We start from the raw sequence: 25,847 nt of genomic DNA, 5'->3' as shown, positions 1-25,847 counted from the left end.
TCCCCTCGGGGATTAATAAAGTAACTACCTAACCTAACCTAACCTAACCTAACCAAAGCAACTAGTGCTGAGTAATTTGGTTGAGACCATTACGATGACATTAAGGATATTTACCAATTATTATTTAAATTTCAATATGGAAACGAGCCTGACACCGAAGTTTTCAGCTTGATTTGATTCATTAATTTGTAATCACAGTACGATCACACTGAAAGTCAGTATATGATAATATTGAGTTTTATTGAGTTATTGCCCAACCCAAACTGTGATATTAAACAGTTAAACATCCTCTTGATCTCTGTGGAGGGCTGACTGATGACAGACTTGTATCGTCCTTGGCGGTCTGTGGTTCTGCTCTAAAAGGTTTTAAACCTCCAACACGTGCAGCACTGAATCCGTAATACCTCTCTTGAAGCCAGCAAACACATTGAAGACTCATAGCACTTAAGTGAATGTAGCAGCACACATTAAGGTGTTTTTTTTTTATTGTTTACTTATGTGCAAAACATTGCTTCATTCAAAGCTGGAATAATTGAATAGGCAGGGCTGCAAAATACACAAAATGTAAGCAAAAATAATGAAATCTGTTTATAAACAATTTACAAAATATAATAAACTTTATATAAAAATGTATATATTCATCTATATCATTGAACTGAATCTGTGTCCTCAAAGAACAGCTGTTAACATGCTCCTTTTTGTCTCTGCAGGAACACCAAGTTGTCCTTTACATTCACCCGTTGCACATTTGAGGAGTCCTTTTATTGCAAAATTGTCCATTCAGTGAGGTAGAAAGGTTCTTTTTTTTTTTTGGTCGCCCTCTTCATGAAAGTCAGAGCAGACAGGAGCTCAGTCACTCAGTTAAGTGCTCGTTCTGCGCTGTGAGACGGGATCAGTCCGACTGTTGTAAAATGGCTGTTCATAGATGCTGTTGGCCGGCTCTGATGACGAGTACTTGTTGGCATTGTTGTCCTCGTGATCCGAATCGGCGTCCGGAGCAGCGTAAGGGTTCTCATGAAGAGTTATTCCGTTATGCCTCACTGACGATGGGCTGAATCCCGGATAAAGTTCCTGCTGAGGCCTCCAGGGAGCTTTCCCAAATGTTCCTGATCGAGAAAAGTGCGAGAAGAAGTCAGACCGATGTACAGGCAATATCAGCAAAGTTCAGAAATGAACTAAGATTAACTTAAGACCTACCCATGAAGGTGTTGCAGGGGGAAAGACACTCATGAGGTCTCCCGTAGTCTCCCACATCTGCCTCCTCCATGGGCGGTCGTTGATCACTCTCCTGATGGGAGGGGCTGTGATGCAGACTGGCGTTGGGAAGCTGCATCAAGACAGTGGAAGAGCAGAGGTCAAAATGCTCAGACAGGAAGTAGTCCCTCCGTTTAGAGCTGGTCAGGCTGCCGCTGTAGGAGTCAATGCAGACGGGCCTTTGGTCGACGGGACAGCCTGAATGCAAAAAACGGAAATGATTGGTTCCTTTACAAAATGAGAAAGTTGTACTTTGGGAGACTTGAATGTATTATTCTAGATCAACCAACAGTCAAACGGTGCTGTTGTGGGATCAAGACGAAGGGAGTTTTTACAGACCTGTAAAGATCTCTGATGGGTCATTGGAGTACACGTTATCTCGGCGAAGTAGCGAGCCGATTGGACCTTGATAATGGCATAGCAAAGGATCAATGGCCGCTTCCATGTCTGCTTCACTTCCTGTATCCAGCTGACAAAGACCTGTCAGGGTGAAGTAATGGTATCAAGTATGAAAAATAGGACCTTTCTGAAGAGTTACTTTAGAGACAAAGAAGAAAGGGCAGGTGTTTACCGTTTATGTCCTTAGGCTGTAGGTAGAAGCCACTCATCGATGAAGCCATGTACTGATGGCTGCTGCCGCTCTCAGACGGGATGTAGCCATCCTGTCTGTCAGCCAATGTGCCCTGTGATGACAGGTAGCTAGGGATGTCGGCAGGCAGGTTGGTCTCATCTGGAGCACACGGACATTGGGTTGTATCATACTTTAATTTTTACAGTCAACAGATGGAAGGAAGAAGAATTCAGGTACTTTAATGATCAGCAATACCGAGCAAAACAAGAAAAGCCCCCATGAACCAACCTGTGTTGGTGACGCTGCAGTCCTCGTTCCGTCTACGGGTGTGGTAGATGATGACCACCCACACCAGGGAAGTACCAACCACACAGCACACCACTGCTATGATGACGATGCCCACCGTGGTCCAGCCATCATCGTCAGATCCCGGTCCGCTCACCATGCCGACCCCAACGTTGCCCTGCACTCCAGAGTCGCAGTTGGGATTTGGTATGACCGCCAGTCGAACGTTGCCCCTCTCTGTGCCCAGCGTGTTGGACATCTCGCATGTGTACTTCCCGGCGTCTGCCTCTGCGGCGTCAACGATGATGAGGAGCTGGTTGGCAGCTGCAAAGAAGTGGCGCTCGGTCACCGTGAGAGGGCTGTCGTCTTTGGTCCAGTTCAGCCGGGGGGGAGGGCTGCCGCCGGCAATGCATTGGAGGACGGCGGTCTCACCTTTGGCCACGGTGCGATCCATAAGGGGACGCAAGAAGGAAGGCGTTTCTGTAAGAAGAGCAGTAGAGAGGTTGTGGTGACATTGATCCAAGAGAGTAAGAGTAATTCATCAGTGTACAAAGTTTATCTATCATTCATGCCATCCTTCGAGGTAGTCACTTCTGACTTTCTCACCTAGAACAGTTAGCGTAGCATTTGCAGAAATAGCTCCGGCTGTGTTCTGAGCCGTGCAGCTGTAAACGCCGATATCTTCCGTCTTGACATCCACTATGAAAAAGACGTCGTCCTCCGGCATGACATGCATGCGGCGTTCGCGGGCGGCTGGAAAATCGGTGCCTCCGTCTTTCTGCCAGGCGATCTGTGGGGAAGGATGACCAACGGCAGCGCATTCCAGCCGAGCCGTCGCTCCAGTACGAATACTCAAGTCCATGGGCATCTTCGTAAAGGAGGGCAGCACTAGAAATTGGGAGAAAGACCTTGAAATTAGACCATTTAAGATTTTTACAGGCATTTTAAGAAGCTATCACTTGCAAAGAGCGACATGTGAAATGGTTCTTCCTATCCTTGACTTACTGTTGACAGTGAGCCTGGCTTTATTGGAATAGGACGATCCAAAGTGGTTGGAGATCACACACTGGTACTTCCCCTCGCTGGAGAACTCCACAGTACGAAGCTGCAGTGTGGTTGTGTACTCCGTCACCTCCGTCTCACCTCCCGCACTTCCTTGCACCCGTAGGTGGGCCTGGTTGTGGATCTCTGCCTCGTTCAGAACCTCGTTGTCTTTCTTCCAGGCGAAGGTCATGGGCGAGTCGCTGGAGCTAGCCGCAGAGCACACGAACGTCACGTTGGTGCCCTTGAGGGCCGACTGGGTCTCCGGCTGTACGGTAATCTGAGGCTTTGGGAAGTCATCTGGGTGAATAACAAAAAGAGATATTTTAAATTGTGGTTTAACAACATAACCTGTCTGTGTCCAGGTGTGAAGTCTCAAAGATTTCTGAAATAAGGTGCGGATGAAGCTCTGAGAGGAGAAAAACCTAGTGACTTTAGTGACTTTGTAAATTTCCATGTTCCTCTCATGAAGACTCACTACCTTGTCCAGGAGTCAGGTAGGAAAATACTGAACAATCTGGGTCAGTTTGTAAATGGAAAACCTGCCCTGGATAAATGAACGTTTCTGAGACGTTATGGTACGCGTGTGTCAAGGTGTTACACCGAGTGAATGCGTCACTCACCGCACACAAACTCCTCCTGGCCGACTGCGAACACGCTCCTGCCCTTCAGCATCTGTGGGTGGGCGCAGCTGGCATTGACGCAGGGCAGGAAGGTTTGTTCTGCCACCCAGACGGGAAGCCACTTCAGCTGGCAGTCGCACAGGAGGCTGGAGGTGTTCAGGCGGCTGCCAAGTGGAGAAGATACCAAAAACATTTAATTCACCCTGCAGTAAATTAATTTCTAACAGTTGGTAGTCTGTGAGTGAAAACTCAAAAGATTTTGAGACTCCCTTGCTTAGGTTTTTAGAGTAAACTAACTCCTTCAAAGGAAGGAGACAAAGGAAACTGTGAACCCATTATTAACACTGAAGTAAGCACTGTTTGGTGCTGACTTCCCCAGAAGACCATAATGAGTTTCACCTGGTGTTCTGTCCTACATCAACACTGAAGCACTAACTGAAGCTGTCCTTAAACATGATCACACTTACAGCTCCTGCAGGTTCTTCATCTGGGAGAAGGCGTTGGCTTGGACGGACATGATGGCGTTGTTGCTCAAATCTCTGCGGAGAGAAAAAACATTAGGGGTGGTAAGATCCTTGCGGAAAGATGGCAGCTTTTTCTGCCGACATCAGCCGTGTGGAGGGAAGGCTACAAAAACATCAATCGAGAAAAGAAAAAGGTCTGGGTTCCAGAACAATAAAACTCTGGGCAGCAGTTTTCTGTGTTAATCAAGAGAGGCCCAACTCTGGGCTGCTTTGAGCTCTGGCAACGTCTGGGAAAAAACTCTAATTAGAATCAAATGCAGCTGTTGCACACTCGAACACACACATTTACACACACAGTCCTCTCTCCACTTGCCTTGGTGATCGATATAGTCTGGCACACACGTAAAGATACTAATGGCACAGTTTTTTTTCTTCATTCCACATCAAAGCGGAGGAATGTGAGAAGACAGTTTGGGTGTACAGCGCTAACAAACAACCTCTGTGTCTTAGTGTGATTCAGCCTGCTTAGTTTACAGCTCCGACTTTTGGAAACAATCAGTGAAACACGAGGCCGACTCACAGGTGCTGCAGTGCGTCCAGGCCAGAGAAAGACTTCTTGGTCACTGAGCGGATCTGGTTCCCCTGCAGGAATCTGGGGAAACGACAAAAAGTCTGATCAATTCCCAACCTCGCTTTTACTTATTAACCTACTAATTTCATGTGTTCCATTACGGCAGATTGATCACAAACTTACAGTTTTTTCAGCTTGTCCAGAGCAGAAAAAGGCCCATTCATGTCCTCGATGGTCCAGGAGATTTCATTATTCTGGAGATCCCTTTCAGAAGAAACAAAGACAGACCGCATTGTAAAAAATCCACACCCAGAAAACAACTGCGCCTGCTATGTTAATAAAACTTTATGTGGCTTTACATTTCGTGTGAGGAGGAAAATGTTTGAGACGTTATATTCAAAGCGACTCCATGCCTCAACAGGAAGTTACTTCCTGGCTTTTGTGGCACTTTTAAAAGTCTGCACTGGCTTTTCTGTGTTGTATTGGGAAAAAAAAAAAAAAAAAAAAAGGTTTTACAAGGAAGCAGTGCAATGTAGCATATGTGCTACATTTTAAACTTCATTCGAGGGGATGAATATATTCTGTATGCAATTCAAATATGTATGTCATTATCCTCAAAGCAATTCACCATTCAATACATTGTGAATCTGTGATATTAAACACATTCTGTGGTTTAATCTGTCCAACAACATTAAAAAGTTTTAGTAAGCCCTCTACTTTCAAAGAAATCCAATCAAACTCATCCACTTCATTTCCCAGGGTGCATTTCAACAGACCCACTTTCTGCAGCAGCTGGTTGGAACTTCAAAACAGCCTCGTTAGAACTTCGCTGGTTACTCAGTAGAGATGCAATTAAAGACAGAATAACCAAACAACGTCAGCAAATTTGCATAATTTAAGATGTCCCAACTCGTTCTGAAATGTACATATTACTCCATGTACACATACCTGGTCACACTAGCCTTACCCAATTAGTGTTATTTCTTTCAAAATGAAATTTTATATCATCCCACTTTCAATTATTACAAAGCAGCAATGTCATAGTTTGTCATTATTCCATTACTTATGACTCATTTACAAGCTAATGTTAGCTCCATGAGTTGATTCAGCACCCACATGGAGCATTTGTAACTAAACATTTATCTCTAAATAATGAACTACTTTCTGTGGTGTAATTGTGTAATTCCACTCAACAGCACATATAGTTAGGCTACGTTTGAACTCCAGAACTACGACTACTCTGGGTACGAGAACTTCTCTAATGGCTGTATCCCTGAATGATGAATGAACATCAAGGCAAAATAGAAAATCTACAAAGAAGTCTGTTGCTCTTTGATTTTGAGGGAACCTGACCCATCTGTTGATGTTCCCTGAAACATTTTCTGCAACTAAACTCAAACTGTGACTCCTGGGAAAAAAAAAAGAAAAAAAGGAGACATTTATCCTGCTATCCACAGAAAGAAAAATACACCAAACAACTAAACATACGGTTTCAGAGTATGAACATCACTAAAAGCCAAGAATTTCCCCGAGAAATTGCCTCCTTTGATCCGTCAGCTGCTCTAATGCTTTCAAACAGCTATTTTCCTCCTCAGCATGCCTGGCTATGGCTGATTGAAATTGAGGAAGGGTGTGTGTGTGTGTGTGTGTGTGTGTGTGTGTGTGTGTGTATGTGTGGGTGTTGAGGAGGGGGGTGGCGGGTTTGAAGCCCTGAAGCAATCCATGTCCACCTTGGTGCACACCTGCCCTACGATGACCTCAGCAGCTCAGCTCACATTTGGTTCCAGTTAAAAAGTCCCAACCGGGGGAAATGTTACAGAGGCTTTCTGTGGGAAAGGGGGGTGGGGTGAATATAGGAGGGAGGGCGCGTTGGGCAGAGGAGGGTGAGTTGTTGAGGTCGGGGTTGTGCCTCTCCTGAGGTTTTTTTTGTTTGTTTGTTTTAATGTGTGTGTGGAGAGACCGCAACACAGTAATCTATTTTACATCTCCAAAACAAATCGGGCAGGATATTTCCACTCAGGCAGAGGATTGTGGGTGGAGGTGACTTTGAAGAGGCTGGGAGGAGCAACAGAGCAGCTCATGGACTCGTAGGTACATTTGTGGTTACTGTTAGCTGAAACACTGAGAAAATCACTCCTTCACAGAAGTTGTCCAAGGCTGTATTCTTTTTCTAGTTTCCTGAAATTTTTCATTTCTAAATTTTATTTATACATTCAGTTGGGGTGGCTTTGTTTGGTCGGCTTTTATTAATGTGTTATGAAGTTTTTCTGAAGGTGAGGATGAATTGATTTTGCTTAAGACTTTGGTAAAAAAAAAAAAAAAAAAAGGATTCTGGCCATGTTTTGACTACTAATACTAAAACTGCCACAAATAGCAGATATTCCAATTAAAACACAGAGAAACAGAAAAATTAAACACTCACAAAAATACAAACCCTGAGGTGCTCTGAGGTAAAATACTGAACATAACTTACAGCATCTGCAGGTTGGAGAGGCCCCGAAAAGCTCCGTCTGCGATGAAGCTCACACGGTTGTTTCCGATGTGGAGGTCATCCAGCAGGCTGAGACCGACGAAGCTGGATTCCTCCATCCGGGACAGATGATTGGACGAGAGGTTGCTGTTGGACAGACACACACAATAAGGAAGGTTATATAACAGCAGTGTGCAAATACAGTATCCACTCATTTAAGATGTATTTTATCCTGCCAGAAAATACAACAACAAAACGATTCTTGTGTTTTCAGACTTAAGTTATCGTTTCATTGATGTAGAAATTGTGAAAGAAACAATTCTCGTCTGCTTGTTTTTTTCCCCCTTTCTTTATAAAGTAAACTCAGATCAGAAAAAGATCAGATAACTGAACACGTTTACAACCCACAGGCGGCTTGTTTACTCCAAAGTTCATGTGATAAGAGCAAGAAAGGCAGTATGAGAGAAAGAAAATCAACAACCTATCTGAAAAATCCTTCAGACACCGAGACAAACACTGAGCTGGCCGTCGCTGTAAACAACAGCCACAACAAAGGAAACTCAATCTGCTGCCTGGAAAATGTGCTGATGGGTTGAGGAGTCACTGAAGTTTGCGGATATTTCAAAGGAAAGAAAGTACAACTAATAAATGGCATTTACAATAATAATAATAATAATAAAGATAATAAGTGGGACTTCTGGAGGCCAATGTTTTGGCTCGAGTGACAGCAGAGCAGAAAAGAGGCAAAGGCTTGTGTAATATTTTGGCAGTGCTTTAATGTTGGCACTGACTGGCAGAGCACAAGAGACTCTGCTTTGTCTGTGTGTGCGCGTGCGTGCACGTGTGTGTGTGTGTGTGTGTGTGTGTGTGTGTGTGTGTGTGTGTGTGTGTGTGTGTGTGTGTGTGTGTGTGTGTGTGTGTGTGTGTGTGTTTGTGGAGGTTGCCGGCGGGAGGAACTGGAGTGTGAGGAAGGGCAGGCGGGAGGGCCAGAGAGGAGGAGAAGGCAACACAGAGAAGTGTTGGGAGTTCAGAGTGTGAATGGAAAGGAAAGTGAGGAGGGAATAACGAGAGGGAGGGGAAGGAGAGAGAGGGAGGGAGAGAAAAAAGAAAAAAAGGTGGACTCACAGTTCGCCGAGTTTCTGGCAGAACTCCCAGGCGTCAGGTCGGATCCTGCTGATGGCGTTGTGTCCGAGGTGGAGCTGCTGCAGAGTCAGCAGACCGTACAGCCAGCCCTTGCTCACCTCCGTCAGGTTGTTATAGTCCAGCTGACTACACACACACACACACACACACACACACACATACATACATACATCCATACATACATCCATATAATGAGACTTTATACTACATCTCATCACGTTGGAGAACTTAATGTACAACGCTTGTAGAATTTGCTTACAGGACTTCCATGTTGCTGAGGCCCCAGAAAGCTCCGTCCATGAGGCGGCTCAGGCCGTTTCTCTGCATCTTCAGGGAGCGGAGAGCGTGCAGGCCGTGGAAAGTCAAGCCCTCCACACGGCGAACACGGTTTCTGCTCAACTCTCTGAAACAAAAGCAGCACGTGTAAGCTGTTTTTACACATGGACTGCAGCCCTGAACTCAACTAGAGGAGCTGTACGTGAGAACGCAAATGTGTGAATCAGACGGATAGAAGTGGCAACCGAGCCTGATGTTACCCACTGGTTTGTCTGTTTTGAGGCCTCCAGTCTGCCATTTTGGCCGTTGTCATCTTGTTTTTTTGTTGCTAGAAGTGACCATGTTTGGACGAGCTGGGGAGGAGGCCATGAAAAACCCCAAACATAGCTCACTTTCATGCATAATATCTAATTAATGATTGAATTATTTTCAGAAGGACCACCAGAACACTGTTTAGAAGGAGGGAATTTAGCAAATGACACCATAATGACCCGTAGAAAAAAATGTATTGACTTTGTATTCAATGACAGAAGTTGATGCTTTTTGAATGGAAGTCTACTGGAGCCAGATTTGTGGGGGAGCCAGCCCCTAGTGGTCCTCAGTGGTATTGCACTTTAAGGCAATTTAAGCCGCATTAGCTTCATTTTTAACTCCAAACAATGTCTAAACCTCATTCTCCATTTGAAAAAAGGTCTTTAGTGTTAAGAGTGTGAACAAGGAAAATGGTAAGACATGTATCAACCTGTCAGGTCTGAACGCCTTCAATAACGGGTCATTTGTGCAGATATTTAATGTATGTAAATCTGCAGCAAAGTGAATATTTTCAGCTATTTAATGTTCCCCAGAACTAAATTAATCACAGACTGAAAAAGACCGATCAGCTTTCTGCCCATGAGATGAGCAGCTGCATGAAACAAGTGGGAAAATCTTTGAATCTTGATTAAACAATTTATAACTTTCAGTTTTCCTTCTGCTATCATCAATATTTCAAATGTCCAAGGGGACAGATGAGTTTAAGTTGAAATTGATGTTGCAAAGTATGAAAATGTATATATGATGCAAAAAAAAAACATGCATCATTAATAATAATTAATAAAACGTGTAACCCCGATTGTGATAGTTCTTAAATCAAGATAAAAAAAAAAAAGAAAAGATAGACTTACAGATGCTGGAGGTTGGGCAGCTGGAAGATCTTGGCTGGGATGGCGGAGAGGCGGTTGCGGTTGAGCCGAAGTACCTGCAGCGTGCTGGACAGGTTGGTGAAGCAGCCGGTCTCCAGCGAGGAGATACGGTTGTTGTTAAGGAACCTGAAAACAAAGATTGAATCATAAAGTTTGCTTAAAATATACAAAAATGTTACAATAATCACCGTGTTAACATGTGACACAAGGCCTACGATGCACTGGGGTTATGACAACAGTCAGATTCACTAATATATTCTGATTTAAGTGTTTTCTTTTGGACACATGATAAAGTCCTGACACTCACATGTTCTTGAGGGGCAGAGCGGGGAAGGTGTTGGCCTTTATTTCCACGATGTTATTGCTGCTGAGGTCGAGCGTTTCCAGAGCGAGGAAGGGCCGGAGCTGCTCCTCAGAGATCCTGCTGATTCTGTTGTTTGCTCTGAAAATACAGACGCCATTGCTCCAATAAATGACAAAAATACTGTGTATTTGACCAGTGGTGCACAACAGTTTTATCTTACCAGACATACAAACAGTCAAGTCCCTAAATTAGGCCACGCTATTGAAAAAAAAAAAAAAAAAAAAAAAAAAACTCTCATGGGCCTGGAAAGCTAAAACTTACCACCCAACGCGAAACTCTCAGTCATCCTTTTTTTTTTTCAGATCATGTAGCATGCATATTTCATAAAATCCAACAAATTGTTCATGTCACTGCTCCTCACACCAAACAACCTTTTGGTTTAGTTATGTGTTATTTTGTTTATAAGGTAATTACCAACAAGGTATTTAAAAAGGTAACCTGCCAATTACTTGGCTGATGAATACCATTCCCTCAGTGAAAGCATGCCTCGGCAGAGGCCAGCAATTTCCTGAGCTGCACGCCTCCTAAATTGCAGTGCAGGGACTGCTTAGTTATAAACAGAGCCGGTACAGTGCCCTCTTTGTGTATGAGACTCAGCAGCAGAGAGAGTGGAGAGGAGGGAATGGGGGAACTCCCTCCGATGCACCAGACTACAGGCCTCGTTTTCAGTATTCATTGCGATGGTGGCAGTCCTTCCTCCAGCTACACCTTGCTGACCAAGAAGATGTTAGTTTTTCTGAGTCATTTTTCCAGCAGCAGTAAAACAAAACAAAATACTGAGGACCGATTTATAATGTAGGTTAAATATGGGATGCGGTGCCATTAATGTTTAATTGTTGGAATCTGTCAATCAACTGACTGGCAGAACAAAGTGGCAGGTGTCACGGATAGAGCTGAAACTATCTGCTGATTAATACGAAGACGAAGACAGTAAATGTTGTTCCTTTGCTTATCTAAGAGAAAAGGTGGTTTTAACACTCAGTATACAAATCAGGCATCAGATGCGACCCGTCTGTTTACATCCAGCTCAGCCTCTGTTCTCACCAACAACAACAAACTCTCCTGCTTAAGTCTAATCTCGGTTATATATTCATTTGGTCCACCTCAGGCAGAGACAGTGTGGCACCGCGCTGCTGTGAAATCGAGACGTCTCACCTGTTCAAAGGACCGTGTGGTAACACTGACCCAATTTCCACACGTCTTCGCTGTTTGTGCACATATTTCCATAGAAACGGGCTTCTCCATCCCAGAAGTTCAACACCTTTTTGTAATCTTTCGATTTGAGGGAAGATGTATCAGTCAACAACGAGCCAAGATGGATGGATGGAAGAGTTTGGTGGGAATGTGTGGCAACGTTGGAATGAAACACCTTTAAAGTTTGAGTATAACTTCGTGCTAACCCAGAGACAGACACTCGATCGGGGTTTGGGTGAAGGTGTAAGTCACTATGCTCATCAAACCTCCCCAAATTACATATGTGCCATTCTATGAAACTGGTGAAACCGTTATATCAAATCATAGCTGCATTAAACTGTCACATGAAGTTTGGTGTAGGAACACCGACCGGCTAACATGCCAATACTTTCTTATCTTCGTATCTTTCTGGAGAAAAAAACAACGCCACGGCCTCTATTTGTTTCACAAACACTCCAAATTGTAAAGACGTTTCCTGGAGTGCAGGAACTCCAGTACTACGGGTCATAGTAAAACACATTGGCTCATTGTCTGCCATAAAAACTGCACAGGCAGCTCTTTTGTTTGGAGATTTGCAGAGGGCTTTCCATGCACCACAGACCTCAGGTCCCAAACAAAAGTGCCGCACACCACCTGTATCTCAGTTTTCATGTTCCCCTGACTGGTCGCTGAGAGATGGAGGGCCGCCTGGTGAGACAGAACCAGTCTATCCAGTTTTTCCTCGGACAGCCAGTGGGGGGGGGGAATCGGTGCACACTTCCTGCCTCAGGACGGGGAGATGGACCCTCCAGTTCGGCTGCTGGATCCTACCATAGTCATTTTGTACAAGGTTAATCTCCTGTACTTCGCCTTTAAGCAGTAAATCAACTATATTCCCAATATGATTGTCGAAACTTGGTCCAGCATGCAGCCGTCCCTTCTGTTTTCCACGTTTCCCTCTCATCTCAACATCTGCACTGCCGGTCAATGTCACTCTCCACACAAACAAAGTGAGCGTTGTACACATTAACTGCACACACTTCAAATTTGTTCATCCAATTTAATATGATTAAGGAGCCATTAAACGTGGGGTTGCAGGGCTTTGCTGCTACTTGTAGATGTCAATGGAAGGCCAACCGAGTGTCAAAAGCAGCCTGAGGCCTCTTCACTGTTGATGATATCTGTTCTCATTCTTAAATTGAGTCGACTCGCGCAGACACCAAATTTGTGCTGATGTGATCACAGACACAGATAATGTTTCCATTGCAGGTAAAGTGACTGTAATGCTCTTTTATAATAGTTAGGCATGTAACCACAATCTTCATCTACACACATGTTTTCAGACTTTCCAAACCTTCTCGAAACTTGAAAGAATAAAATGTGTGTATTAAAAGTGGTTCTTTTTTTTCTTTTTTTTTTTACACACACCCTTACACCAACATGATTAAGGATTCACACAAGCTCATACCTGTCAGCACTCTTCACATAACTTCAGAGGACTTGAATCCACCACCAAGCTGACCACATTTACACCCTGACAAGTTACGTAAAATCACAACATCCTTGAAGAAGTTTCTGTTGTTGTTTAATAGTGTTTTCAGCTTTGTCCTCTGAGCAGCAAATAAAACTCATAACGGGGGAAGATCTTTAAATGGAAAGTCTTTTTTTATTCTCTAAAAGTGTCTCGCTCTAGCTCTGTGCGTGCGTGTGCGTGCGTGCGTGTGTGTGCGTGCGCGTGTGCGTGTGTGTGTGTGTGTGTGTGGTATTTCCTATTGGAAAAAGAACAGTTTGGAGAAGCCATCTGATGACTCCCTCTCGCTCTGCAGTGGCGCCTGTAATGAAAACCAGCGCTGCGTTCGCTGCCGAGACGCTATATTAAACTCTGCATATATCTCACTCCAATGGCTGATCAGATGAACACATCGACTGGAGGGTAAAACACATCGTAATAACATGTCAATAATGCATAATTATAACAATCCGCGTATTTGTGACGCCCAGAATACTACAGAGCGTTATATCATTTGAGTTTAAACAATGCATATGGATTTCTTTGTTTGGTAAGTCCTCTTTTGCTGTGGTGTTACTGCAGTGCAACTCCCAGAGGTTACCTGTCAATCAGGCAATTGAAGCCGGGCAGACTTTGTTTTTCATATTTTAATCAATACAATTTTTGGCACAGTTATCTATATCTGATCAGTGACTGTGGCTGGCTTTACTTTCACTAACTACTCGGTCCTCCCTCTTCACAGAACAGAGATTGTAAAAAGCTGATCTACTTTGAATCGAACGTTGAAACAATTCATCAATCAATGTAAAATTACTTTTAGTATGAGTTGCACATGATGCAAAAATCACGTAATAATAAGGATACCTGGAGCCAATCTCAAAGATCGGTATCAGGGCTAATCAGGGACCTTTTTTTATCGGCATCGGCCATACTGAGTTTGTTTTACATCAACTATTGTAAAGGTTTCATAAACCGAGCACAATTTGTTTTTCAGTGTACTCAGACATGTGGCATACGTGCAGCTCAAATTAATATAAAATAGCAATTGTCGAGCATATAGACTGGATTGATTTGAATAATTCTGAATAGACTTGAAAAGTGCACACTGTGCAGCTGGATTATCTAGTAGTGGGACTCAATATTAAATGATTTGGATCTGGGTTTTGTATTACTGGCTGGACAAACAAAGAAATGTAAGCTTGGACCTTTTTTTTTTAATTTTAGATTTAACAATAACTTCATTCATCAAAAGCAACCAAACAGGCGATTAAATTATCATAAATCCCAATCACACATATTTATTCTGAAAACGCTGCAGTCAATTATTTTAATCGTTCCTGTTTAGGTTTGTATATCTCATCTCCAACAAGGGTCCCATGTCAACAGACACACCAAGAAGTTCACCTTGTACAGCTAATCAATCCTGAAATCTCTATGGTCATTTGTTGAACCCTCCCTGAACACAGGCAGAGGGATTTAGCGGCGGTGGGGTTTACCCCCTCCATAAATTCCAGGGAAATTGTTCAATTAATTAAGATGATCACGACTCAATTACTACCAGCTGCAGGGTTATTGCCGTTTGTTTTTACTCAGAGCTGCGAGGTCAAAGAAGTCGACGAGAGCTGCCGCTATGTCTGACTGGCTGTTTGAATAAGTGGTATTCGATACCCCGAAGTCTTTTTTTTTTTTTTTCTCTCTACAACCCTCCCAGCTCGGAGAAAGTGAAGAAGGGAGAGAAATTCTGGAAAAATGTTCCACTGAAGAGAAAAATCACACTGTGCCACCAAATCTGACGAAAGAGGCTGGCAGCTGATGATAGTGTGTGTGACAGTCAGCGAGTGTGGATTTCCCTTTCTTCTTCCTCTATGTGGGCTTTTTTTTTTCTTCACAACACTTTTTTTTACTAATTTCAAAAGAGTTATGCTCTTTACTTCACTAGCTCACAACAGTATAATGAGTCCACAATGAGGTGTCTTCTGGATTTGACAGATTAGGATGTTTTTGAGGGTAATATAACGTTTTAAACTCAAAGCAGCGGATTGTCATAGTTTTATGTTTAAATTTGATCTTTTTAATGCAAATGAGGCACGTCTCCTTTCATTTTTTTTTTTAGACGAGATAAATGTGAACAGAAAGTTTTCTTTTCATGTTACTCAAATTAAAACTGCTGTCAAAACTATATATTGTGACATGTACTGTTATGAAAAATCATCTGTAAGCAAAATAAAAGTCATTTGCCATTTTTGGAGGATTAGGATGATGAACTGTAGTTCACCACCTTAAAGCTATTAGCTCGATGAGCAAGTTGAAACTTGGTAAGGTAGGATTTGTGGTCAATTGTGGTCATAGCATCTGTGATTCAGCAAAGGTTATAATCTCCCTTCAGCCATTACTTAAAACACTGTTTCATGATACAGTTATGATTAAAACTCACAGGGTTCTCAGGGTTCATTCAAACTCAAGAACATTAGGTTGGTAAAGTAAAGTAGCACTGGCTGCACATCAAACCCTTGACATTCCTAACATCCCCTTAACTCCTCGTACACTTCCTATCCTTTTTAAATCTATTACTAATTGTGTTAGTTGGCTAAATACATTGTGTTCATTACATTTGTGTAACTCAAACTTCCTTGTTTACTAAAAATTCCAAAGGTGGAGTATTCATCTGGGGCATGGAGACTTAATAGATTACATAACTTTGGTTAAACCAAACTGAACAACATCCTCAAATCAAATGAAAAAAAATCATGGTTTGGAGAAAGTCAGGAATTTGAAAGTGAATGTGTGCTGGAGCTCCAAACTGTATCCCAGAGTTGGTCAAGAGTACTTGGCTAGCTCACAGCAGTTGTGGAAGTTGAGCATGAGGCCTCTTTTGAACCATTCTGGGAACAATCAAGTTACGCACATGAGGTGCTTTGGTGTATGTGGAACAAATAATAAAAAACAGCAAAACAAGGATACCAAATCCAAAAATCCCCTCGGAAAACGCTGCAAAATAAAGCCTCTAAGGTGTGAGGAGCTTTCCTTTAAGGTGCCCTACTGCATACATTCAGATTTACATTTCTTTTTTTTGGATCATAAAGCAGGTCTACGAGCTATATCAAAAACACTCGGCCCACAGAGAAATGCACACAGCCCATATTAAGCAAATGTGCTGTTTGGACTTCCCTACGTTTGTGATGTCACAAACACATGCTACTGTCACATGTTTGCACTCAGCACAGGCACCTGTCCAACCTTTTATCTGAGAAGAAAACACCGAGCAGTCATGTCATCGCAGGGCTAGCAAGCTAAAAGACCGAAGAAAACCTGTGATTTGCCCAGGTGTGCGTTACCCAGAAAAGAATCAGCCAATCAGAAGACAGGGTCATTGATATCAAAGCGTCTTAAAGACACAGACACATAATGAGCCTGTTCCTGAGCTCCAGAAAGAAGCTTAAGAGAGGAAATGTACAACTATATTGAGATCTTTTTTTTGTACTTGGAACCATAAACATATCTTCCTATGGATATCAACACTGCAAATAAAAAACAACAACTTGAAAAGTGTCAAATCAAGGACCTTTAAATAAAAGGACCACCCTGCTCATGTTTCTCTGTTACGAAGAAACTTATAGCTGGAGGTGACACTGCTGCGCCTGCAAACAAATTGTCGATTGACTGACTGAAGACTGAACGGCCTGTGGCTGCCGCAGAGTGTTGTGTTGGGGCTTGATGAGGAATATGCCTCACCCAGCTGAGAGTCGGGCACATTTTTCCACAATATCTTCACGTTGGTTGGTTTTGAGAGACATGCCACAGAAAGCAAATAAAATAGTTGAGGTTTCACGCGCTAATATCTGGTGTTGTTTGGAAAGCACGTATTGTACAACAATGTTCCAGAAGATCTTCTGGTTAAAGTCTGAGGAGATGAAATACGACGAGTCAAGCGGTTTTTCATTGCAAGAATTGCATCAGTCAAGTCTTTTAAGTACTTTTGCTGCATAGAAGAGGGACAAAATTAACTTTGAGGTGATATACCAAGAAAATAAAAACATACTGTGGTGCTGAGAAAAACTCCCTTGTGTCCAGATTGTCCATTTCAACGTCCCATAAAAGGGCCACACAGAATCCATCCACTTAGGATGATACATAAAAATCACCAAATTTGGATTTCAGTCATTCTCACGTGCCAGAGTTTCTTTCTTTCTAGCATCACGTCACTACCACCAGGTTAAAAATATACCAACAGCAGGGAAAGCCAGCAAACAAAATATTTCCATTTCTGTTGATGCCATTTGTCTTCGAACACGTGACCCGTCTGGGGCTAACTGCCATGTCTACAACTGCCCTGTCTGGGAACCGGCTCAGGCAAATGGGTTGCTCTCTAGAGGGAAGGAAGGGGGAGGAACCACTTCCCAGCTCACTACTTTAACCAGCAGTGACAGCCCTGCTGGAGGATTACCCTCCAGACCATGCTGAGGTGAGAATCCAGAGAAGGGTTCACATTCAAGAAAAGGTTTACTTACAGAATGAGGGTTGTGATGTTCGAAACAAAAGGGCCAAAATCCGGTATCGCCTCCAGTTCATTGTGGTTCAGCTTTCTGTATACAGTTAGAAAAAGAAATAGTTTAGTCACACAGTGATGAAAGCTGTTTGGAAAATCCAGTGTTTACCCTCAAAAGCGCTGAGAATACCAGGCACACTTACATTTCGCTTAGATGTTGTAGTTTGGAAAACAAAGTGCTTTCAAGCACCTGCAATTTGTTATGGCTCAGGTCCCTATGAGAGAAAGAAAAAAAAAAAAAAAAAAAAGAAGGAAAAATTACAGCAAAAGTATACACTATGCTCTATGTTCTTCACTCGCTCCAGTCCTCCATTTAGGTCGACGCAGCAAACATAATTACATCCAAATTCTCTGTGTTATTCTGCCTTAACACAGCGAACAGTGGATCAAAGAAAAGTCTCTGTAATTAAACTGCAAGGTTAAGAGAAATGCTGCAACGGTGATGAAATGGAACACAATGGTTAGAATAATAAGCAAGGATGAGATTTATTACTGACATACTCACGTAAACAGAAAACTTGCCAACTTGAGTCTTAATTTCTAACCAACTCCTTAAAAGGTCCTTCAACTGATTCTAACGTTCGTTCCCGTTTTGAAGACAGGACGGCACATTGCTTTCAAACTACAGCTTTATCCCTTGAATATTACCTAAAATAATACCAGACTGCGTAAAACTCCTCGAGGTCTTTTTGAGAAATGTCAGTCTCAGATTGAACCGATTCTGTGAGCAGAACATGCGAACGCAACTGAAAAGGCTCCAAAACAAACTGCTTCACCCCCCAAAAGAAGGCTTACAAGTTATAGGCCTGGTTTTGGATTTTCATCCCTTCTTTGTAACACAGAGGAGACGGTCCATGCCAAAACAGCTCACTTCATATCCAGGCCTATGCAGGGAAGCACAGCCAAAGCAGACAAGCTGATAAGTTACTGAGGGGAAAGATTCTTTTTGTGCTGACAGGAGGCCAAAACCCGACGAGGCCAGTCGACAGAACTTTATTACTGGCCGAGACTTTGTCCAGATGTCTTGCCTGGACTTGTATTAATCACATTCCTATTCTGACTTCAATCTAACACTATCTTTTATTGACATTTGGTGGTGTACCGGACCTCAAAGACCTGTAGCAATAAGAGCTCCTCTGGAGTTTTCACATTTTTAGAAACTTCTTAGAAGCATGTGTACATAGGCTGCTTATTGTCTGTTTTAGTCTTGAATGTTGCTCAGATAGATCTGTCTGAGCTCTCTTTGGATCCGGGCCTGACATAAAGGTCTTGGACTGCAGCTCACTGAGGGTGAGACTCCTGTTTTTGCTGCTTGTTTTTAAAAAAAAAGGAGCCCAAAAACCATCTCAAGAAGTCTGGCAAGCGGAGCCTCGTGCGCCATAAAGTGGTGGAGTTATTGACGCTGCTGTGCATGATCAACGCCATGGTGCCAGACACTTTTTCTTTTCTTTTCTTTTTTTTTTTTTTACACCTCCCCTCCTCCCCTTTACCTCCCTCATCTGGAATCCATCAAGGAGCTCTGGGAGGAGGGGGAGAACCTAACAACTGGTAATGTATTCACAATGCCGGGAAAAGCGAGAGGGACGCCTTTCATACGTCTGAAACACCCCTGTTGAATTTTCTGGGGCCTGTTTTTGTTCTTTGGTGGAAAGTTTCACGAACCACTCAACCAGAGTTTTACTCGCCTCGCTAAAGCATCTCCGTCTTCCCCTTCCTCCCCCACCCGCCCCCTTTTTTTTTTCTTCACAAGCATGCAGCTGTGTGTTTTTGTTGTTGTTGTTGTTGTTGTTGTTGTGACTCCAGTGCTGGGGGCCATATGGGAAAGGTGTCCTATCATACTCCCAAGATAAACGCTGAATAGCCCTGACACTTCCATTTCCCTCACAAAGCAGGCTGCGAGCGGAGCGAGATAAGACGCGGCGCTGCGTTCAGGCTGCAGCTTGTATCTGCTGCTCTGCGCGGCTTTCTTATTACACACTGAAAAGTGAATGAATGAGCTTCTCTTTGGGCGACGTGAACTTGTCATTTATGTTTTACATTGTAATGGGACATGAGGGATGATTTCAAATTAAGTTTGATAAAATTACAGAAAAGTAAGCGTTGGTTATCTTTCAGCAGGAATGGAAAAACAAGTTTAAAAAAAAAAGAGAAAAAAAAAAGACTTGCTGGCTGGCTAACAAGCAAATTTGAATATCAGACGATGGTCAAACAAAAAGTGGTGGTTACATCTTGTTTTTCAATAATGTTCATTATATCTGGGGATTCGGAGATCAGGTAGGATATGAATTTCAGCTTACTAACTTAAATCTTTTAGCTGAAGCAGGTATTAATACAGTCAGGTAAGTACCCAACGAAGATTAGCATTAGCTGTAATGCTACCCACTAGGATTCCTATTATTGTTTTGAAGTACTTTTAAAGGTTGTCATCCAACATTACTGTTTACCTGGTAAAAAAAAAACATCAAATTTCTCTGACAAATGTTTGTAAAACTATAGTGTTTAGAATTTTATGCTCAATAAAATGGTGCCCGTGATGTCGCTACGAAGTACTTTAATAATAAAAAAAAATTAAGTTTCATGTTATTATGCGACTGAAGTTCTCAATATCCCCCAAAATACGCAAAGTGATTGTCAAGGTATTTGGTCAAAAATGTTGTGATATTTGTTTTTGTTCAGATCGCTCAGCTCTAAGTGTCATATTTTTCACTTAATAATTGTTTTTAAGTTTAAGTTTATCATTACCATGAAAAGGCATTAAATCTTTGTATTAATCTTTAGTCTGTTCACCCCAACAACCTCTCAGATATTTATGGCTTAACCTTGCTTCTTCATGCTCTCCTCCTCTTCTTCATCTCCCTCCTACTTTCTCCTTCCCCCTCTTCTTTCAGTGAGTTTGCTAGGAACTAATCCTACACGCTCCTCCTTAATCAGTACCATCGCTGGCTCTGGTATTGCTAATTCAGCAGAAATAATGGGGTGCTGGAAAACAAAGGGTCGAGCGGTTTAAGGGGTTTAAGATGTGCTGGAGAGCCACTCGTAAATTAGCATGCCAGAGTGAAAAGAATTTTTCCCCCCATCTGGAACTTTTTTTTTTTTTTTTTTTTTTCATTTTCTTTGGAAGACCGTGGGCCTCGGTTATGAGGCTCAGGCTGGGTCTGTTTTCTCTGGCAAAGTCAAGTTTCCAGAGCAGCACATTTTAGAAGGAGAAAAGCTGAATTCAGCGTCAGGGCAACAGCTCGGAGAAGGCACTGAATCAAGTGCTACAGCCCCAACACAGGACAATAAAACTCAAGTACTCCAGCTTAACGCAGGGCAATAAAAATCCAGTCAGAATAATTATCTGTAAAGTAGAACACACTGAGGAACACGCCATTAAAGTTGTGTATGGTGTTTGGGCTCCAACAGGCTCCAGGCCTCGTTTCAACTAACAGAGCCAGTAGACAAACAGGAGAGTAATGGAAATATGAGTTCAGGAAACAGTCCAATGCTGCACACATGCACATCTGATTTATGCCCTTTGTGGCTTTGAAGGCCTCAGGGTTTGTGAAACTGAAATCTGGAGACTAAAACAACAATCGCTGCGAATGCTGTCAGAAACTTTATGAATGTCTTTTAAGTGCACTTATTTGTAATATGAGGGATCTGATTGATAAATGGTGTGATAACTACTTATAAACAGTCTTACTATAATAACTACAAGTAGTAGCACCATGACTGTACCTGCTACTACTTCTACCCCACACAGATACATGACAAACCCAATCACAGCAGAATACCTGCAGGCACTGGGTGAATGTGTTCATAATCAATTTAAACTTTGTAAATAGATTTAGTGGGACTGACAATGGCCGACTGATGTGTAAAAACACACTGAAAGCCTCCCTGGGCTTCCCTGCTGGCCTCGAGATGAATGACATGTTGCTGGAGGGACCAATACAAGAAATAAAACCTATTATGCGACACATGAATGGGTTAATGAGGTTAAGTCGGATTTAAACGCAACTTTTTTTTTGTCATTTTGTAACTTTATTTGGTTAAAAAGTTGACTGACTGGACCAAATCGTTAATAATATAAGAAGCCACTTTAAATCAAATCAAAGAAAAGTCAGCGAAGTGACTTTCTCCTGCAAAACCATCTTCTTTATGTGGTTTACAACCCATTCCGTTTTTACTACGACAGGAATGTGGATCATCCCATCCGCGCTGGAGGAGAACCCAGATCTATTTATTCCTCAAAGAGCAGAGACTCTGTATAAAAAAAAAGTATTTAAATCATAAACAAATCAGACAGACACAGACGGTAATAAAGGTACATAAAGGATGTTTAACTGGACTCACAGTTGAACTGTCCATTCCGGGATTGCGTCTGGAATTTGACCCTTTTTCAGCCGACTGCAGTCCACAAGCTCCCCAAAACACGCGCAGGGAGGGGGACACGTCCTTGTGTTCGCTCCAGATCCACGCTGAAGTCTCAGAAACAGCAGAAAGACCACGGCAAACCTCGCCAAACTGCAAGGCCGCGCAGAGGAACACATTTTTGGTTTTCTGGCCCCACAAGAGAACACCCCTCTTTAGTTTTACCTTCAGATGGAGCGCAACCAAATCCAAAGTGAGATATGAACCAAACACACACACACACACACACACAAAAAAAAAGATATCCCAAATCTGGTGCTGCTGATCAGCGCGGTCGGTCCTTATATCCAATTCCTTGTTGTTGTGAGGATCGTAGACGTGAGATGTAAAAGAAAAGCGTTCCTCTCAAACTTGCCCATTCCTGTAGAGAAACTTTTTGTGCCGTGCGCGTCGCTGCTGCTGTTGGGGCAACTTGTGCTGTGCAGGCTCCCCACAGCGCAGCGTGAGCACACAGCAGAGGTATGTGGAGGGAGGGATCACAATGGCGCATGGGAAATGGAGTCCATGCTGCTGACCGCTAAAGGAGCATTTTAGTACATAAGAGAGATATTTATATTAATAAAATGTATTAAGGCCAGTATGTATTTTCCCAAGTGTAAATTTCCACCTACTGGACTTGAGATGTGAGAAAATAATACTTTTATAGTAATTAGTAGTAACGATAATAGTACAATTGTAGTTTAAATGCCATGACATGTATCGATAATTCAACATTTTAAATAGGTATTATTCTTTATCTCTTTCATACATACATACAGATAAAATACTTATTTTAAATAAAGCGTGTAATCTAATTAGTGCTGCTACTAATGATTTATCTACCAATTTTTGGTTAATCATGTAATAGTTTGGTTGATTAAAAATTTGATTGTCAAAAATATGCCTTATAATAGCTAAATCAACAAAATGTAATCATGTTTTTTTGTCTCCCCAGCAGAGAAATACTCCAAGAAACTCAGGCTCTACGGAGAGAGGCTGAATAAAACGTGTTATATTCATGTTTAGGAGCTGGAACCAGTGCACATCTGGCATTAAAGCTCAAAGGAAAGAAACTAAACGATTCATTTTCTTTTGACTGACTTGATTAATTGACTAATGTGTTTATCATTTTACAACAGAGCATTTTCCATCGTGATCTCATTAGTTTTAATTAAGTACATGCTCTGAAAACTTCTGCCTTTGCTGCCCTTGTTTGTGCTGGTTCTTATCACAGAGAAAAGAAGCCACTGCCTGGTGCAATGGTTAATTAAACCCAGCTGTCAGTATCGTAAGTGTCTCAGATTAAACCCACATTTTTTTGAGAACAGGTAAAACTGCGAGGCGTGTTTTCTCATCTGGATACTGTTGAGTTTTCATTCAAATTTCATAATATAATGGCAGGTTTTTTTTTTTTTTTTTTTGGGGGGGGGGATTTTCCTCTCAGCAGGAATCTATGAGCACATTCACTTCAATTCATTCAACTTTATTTATATTGCGCCAAATCACAACATAGGTTTATTTCATGGCACTTAACACATTAAAGTCCTTACAGCAAGACTTTACAATATTATACAGAGAAACCCAACAATTCAACAATTCCCACATAAGCTAGGAGGGAAAAACCTCCTCTTTAAGGGAGAAAAACCTCCAACAGAGGGAAGGAAAAACTCCCTCTTAACAGGAAGAAACCTCCGACAGAACCAGGCTCAGAGGTGGGCGGCATAATTCATGAATAGAGCCAAATAGAGAGCAGGAGAAGTCACCCTTTGTTGTAGGACACAAAACAACCTCATTCACCTTAAAGTTATTAACAGAGGATTTAATTGACATTCAGCACTTCAAAGCCAGCTGATATTTTTCTCATTTGCAATTTAAAAGTTATGTGCTCTTTTTTAATTTCCACATAAAAAGGCCCTTCATGGGATATTCATGGCCAGGCAGATGTGTCAGGTTCCCCTCAGGCAAACAATTTCCTGTTGACCAAGGTCATACTTTCACTGTCCGCTGGCAATTCCTCTTCTAGGTGAGGACACAAACTCATTAATCTGTAGACATGCGGATCAAAGTCACACTTGTTGTGATGCTGAATCGAAATATAAATGTCACTCGGCGTGCTATGCTAGATGAACATATTTAATAAGACAGATACCGTTTGTCAGTAAAAATAAAAAATAAATAAAAAGGAAGCTCAAGTTATGAGTGTGATAATGCTTATGAACTGATATGTTGAGGGATGCAGCTTAATTAAGCTTTTAGGCTAATGTCAATTCAATCCTATTGAAAACAATTGCACATTTTGTTCAGTAGTTAAGTCAGCAATGCAACAGCTCTTCATCGGTGTAAAATTTACTGACAGCTAATCAGAAAGAAAAGACTAGTTTGATTGTTCAACAAGTTTTTGTTTTGTTTACTAACTAGTTTGATTTAATAAACATTTTAAATTGCCAGAACTCAGTTTTGTGACACTTCAGTTTTATTCCACTATATGTATCAACTATAGTTGTGAGTAATTTTGCCTAATAAGATTTCAATTGACCATAAACACAATCCACTAGAATTTGGATTTTAGATGCAGAGTATTTATTTCATTATTTGGGGACTTTTTCTGATCACTGTGATCAACTAAACTGAACTAACAGGCTGCAATATATGATCGTTGACATTGTAGTTTGGCTTTCTTGAAGAAACTGTATTTTCTTGATTCTTGTTGTTCTGGGTTTTGTACCCTCATGGTTGAAATGCACTTATTGTAAGTCGCTTTGGATAAAAGCGTCAGCTAAATGAAATGTAATGTAATGTAATCATTGACAGTTGGTGCGTTGACAGCAAACCTTTTCAGTATATAACGCATCATCCATGGGTACCAGACATCCCTCTGAGCTAATACACTTCTGTAGGCTGAATGGTTTTGGTGCGATGTGATCTTGTGATCTCTTAAAGCAGGTGATTGATAATAAGCAGCTCCATTGTTCTCTGTAAGTTGTCTTTTGAATGGTTTATTGCCTCTGTAAGAGATGCCAAAAGGTGCGACACCCACTGTTTGGTCAGGTCAGGACTCATTTGTATTTAAAAAAAAGGGACAAATGGTGGAAAAGCAGAAGGAGAAATCCCCACATGCTGCTCAGAGTGTGAGAGACATTTATTGAAAGAGAAGATCCTGCACCACATTTCTGATTCGAAAAAGATGTTCTTACATTCAAAATCACAATCAGATGTTTATGGTTTGTGCCCTCTCTAACACCTACTAACTATTTTCTGATGGCAAAACAGCATGCAACATTTCCCCGTTGCTCCATTTGCTGGCAACTTCAGGCATTTTTAATTAAAAAGTGTCAATAAATTGGATTGTGCCAAAAAGAAACTGGGCTGTTGAGCTGTGTATCGATTCTGCACTTACAGGATGTACAGCCAAGTTGATTTAATGCTGTTCTCCTGGAAAACACTCAAAAACTCTATTTCTGAATATTGCAGTTTGTTACATCATCAATTTAAAGCGATTAGTGTAAGGAGCAGTTTAACTTAATTAGAAAAAAATATTTAATTTGACTTAAGATCCATGTGATGTGATTCCAACGGGCTCATCTGAGATAAACTGGCTGAAATATGTTGGAATTAAATTCTCTCTCCGCAACTGAATAACTAACCATAGAGGAAAATGTTCCACTCGACTCAGCTGATCAGCGCTGCCGATAATAACTCACTTTTCTTTAAGGAGTTCGCTGTTTTCCCTGTGTCTCTGCGTGCTGACTTCTCAGGGGGGAAAACCAAACAAAAACACAAATCCTAGCAGGAATCTGGGGTAGGAACGCCATGTCTGGGGATAGTTTTCCCACTCGGAGTGATTGATTGGATCTCAGTGGAGTCCTGGAGGATTTTGGAGAGCAGAGGACGGATCAGACTGTCCCAATAGGCCCACTCATCGATGGGCTGATTGCTTCCTCATGGCCTCCTTAGCTGAGGCCTCGAGCGGGAAACCAACA

General features: G+C 42.0%; 1 protein-coding gene across 1 annotated transcript; it reads right to left on the bottom strand.

The window, feature by feature from the left end:
• Window positions 1–449: 449 nt before the first annotated feature.
• Window positions 450–22,284, bottom strand: lrig3 (leucine-rich repeats and immunoglobulin-like domains 3). Its single transcript, XM_069156602.1, has 19 exons — window positions 21,811–22,284; window positions 17,616–17,687; window positions 17,435–17,509; window positions 10,187–10,321; window positions 9,862–10,005; window positions 8,682–8,825; window positions 8,405–8,548; window positions 7,283–7,426; window positions 4,993–5,073; window positions 4,819–4,890; window positions 4,242–4,313; window positions 3,775–3,938; window positions 3,116–3,451; window positions 2,717–2,998; window positions 2,114–2,590; window positions 1,826–1,984; window positions 1,594–1,734; window positions 1,198–1,452; window positions 450–1,106 (listed from the first exon to the last, which is right to left on the bottom strand). Exons 1-19 carry the CDS (start codon window positions 22,005–22,007, stop codon window positions 862–864), a joined length of 3,339 nt encoding a protein of 1,112 aa, XP_069012703.1. The 5' UTR covers window positions 22,008–22,284; the 3' UTR covers window positions 450–861.
• Between the last annotated feature and the right edge of the window lie 3,563 nt (window positions 22,285–25,847).

Source organism: Embiotoca jacksoni, unplaced genomic scaffold (assembly GCF_022577435.1).
Source record: "Embiotoca jacksoni isolate LCO1_2020_lvr unplaced genomic scaffold, fEmbJac1.0.p SCAF_21, whole genome shotgun sequence".
NCBI classification, from domain to species: Eukaryota; Metazoa; Chordata; class Actinopteri; family Embiotocidae; genus Embiotoca; species Embiotoca jacksoni.
This window is presented reverse-complemented; position numbering and strand designations above follow the sequence as displayed.

Excerpts from the sequence above, each read along its gene's own strand:
- lrig3 (XM_069156602.1), bottom strand. The coding sequence starts at position 22,007 with ATGTGTTCCTCTGCGCGGCCTTGCAGTTTGGCGAGGTTTGCCGTGGTC. Across the intron at positions 10,006-10,186 it reads GCTCTGCCCCTCAAGAACAT|GTTCCTTAACAACAACCGTA; the intron begins GTGAGTGTCAGG and ends CTTTGTTTTCAG. Across the intron at positions 4,314-4,818 it reads CTGGACGCACTGCAGCACCT|AGATTTGAGCAACAACGCCA; the intron begins GTGAGTCGGCCT and ends TTCTCTCCGCAG.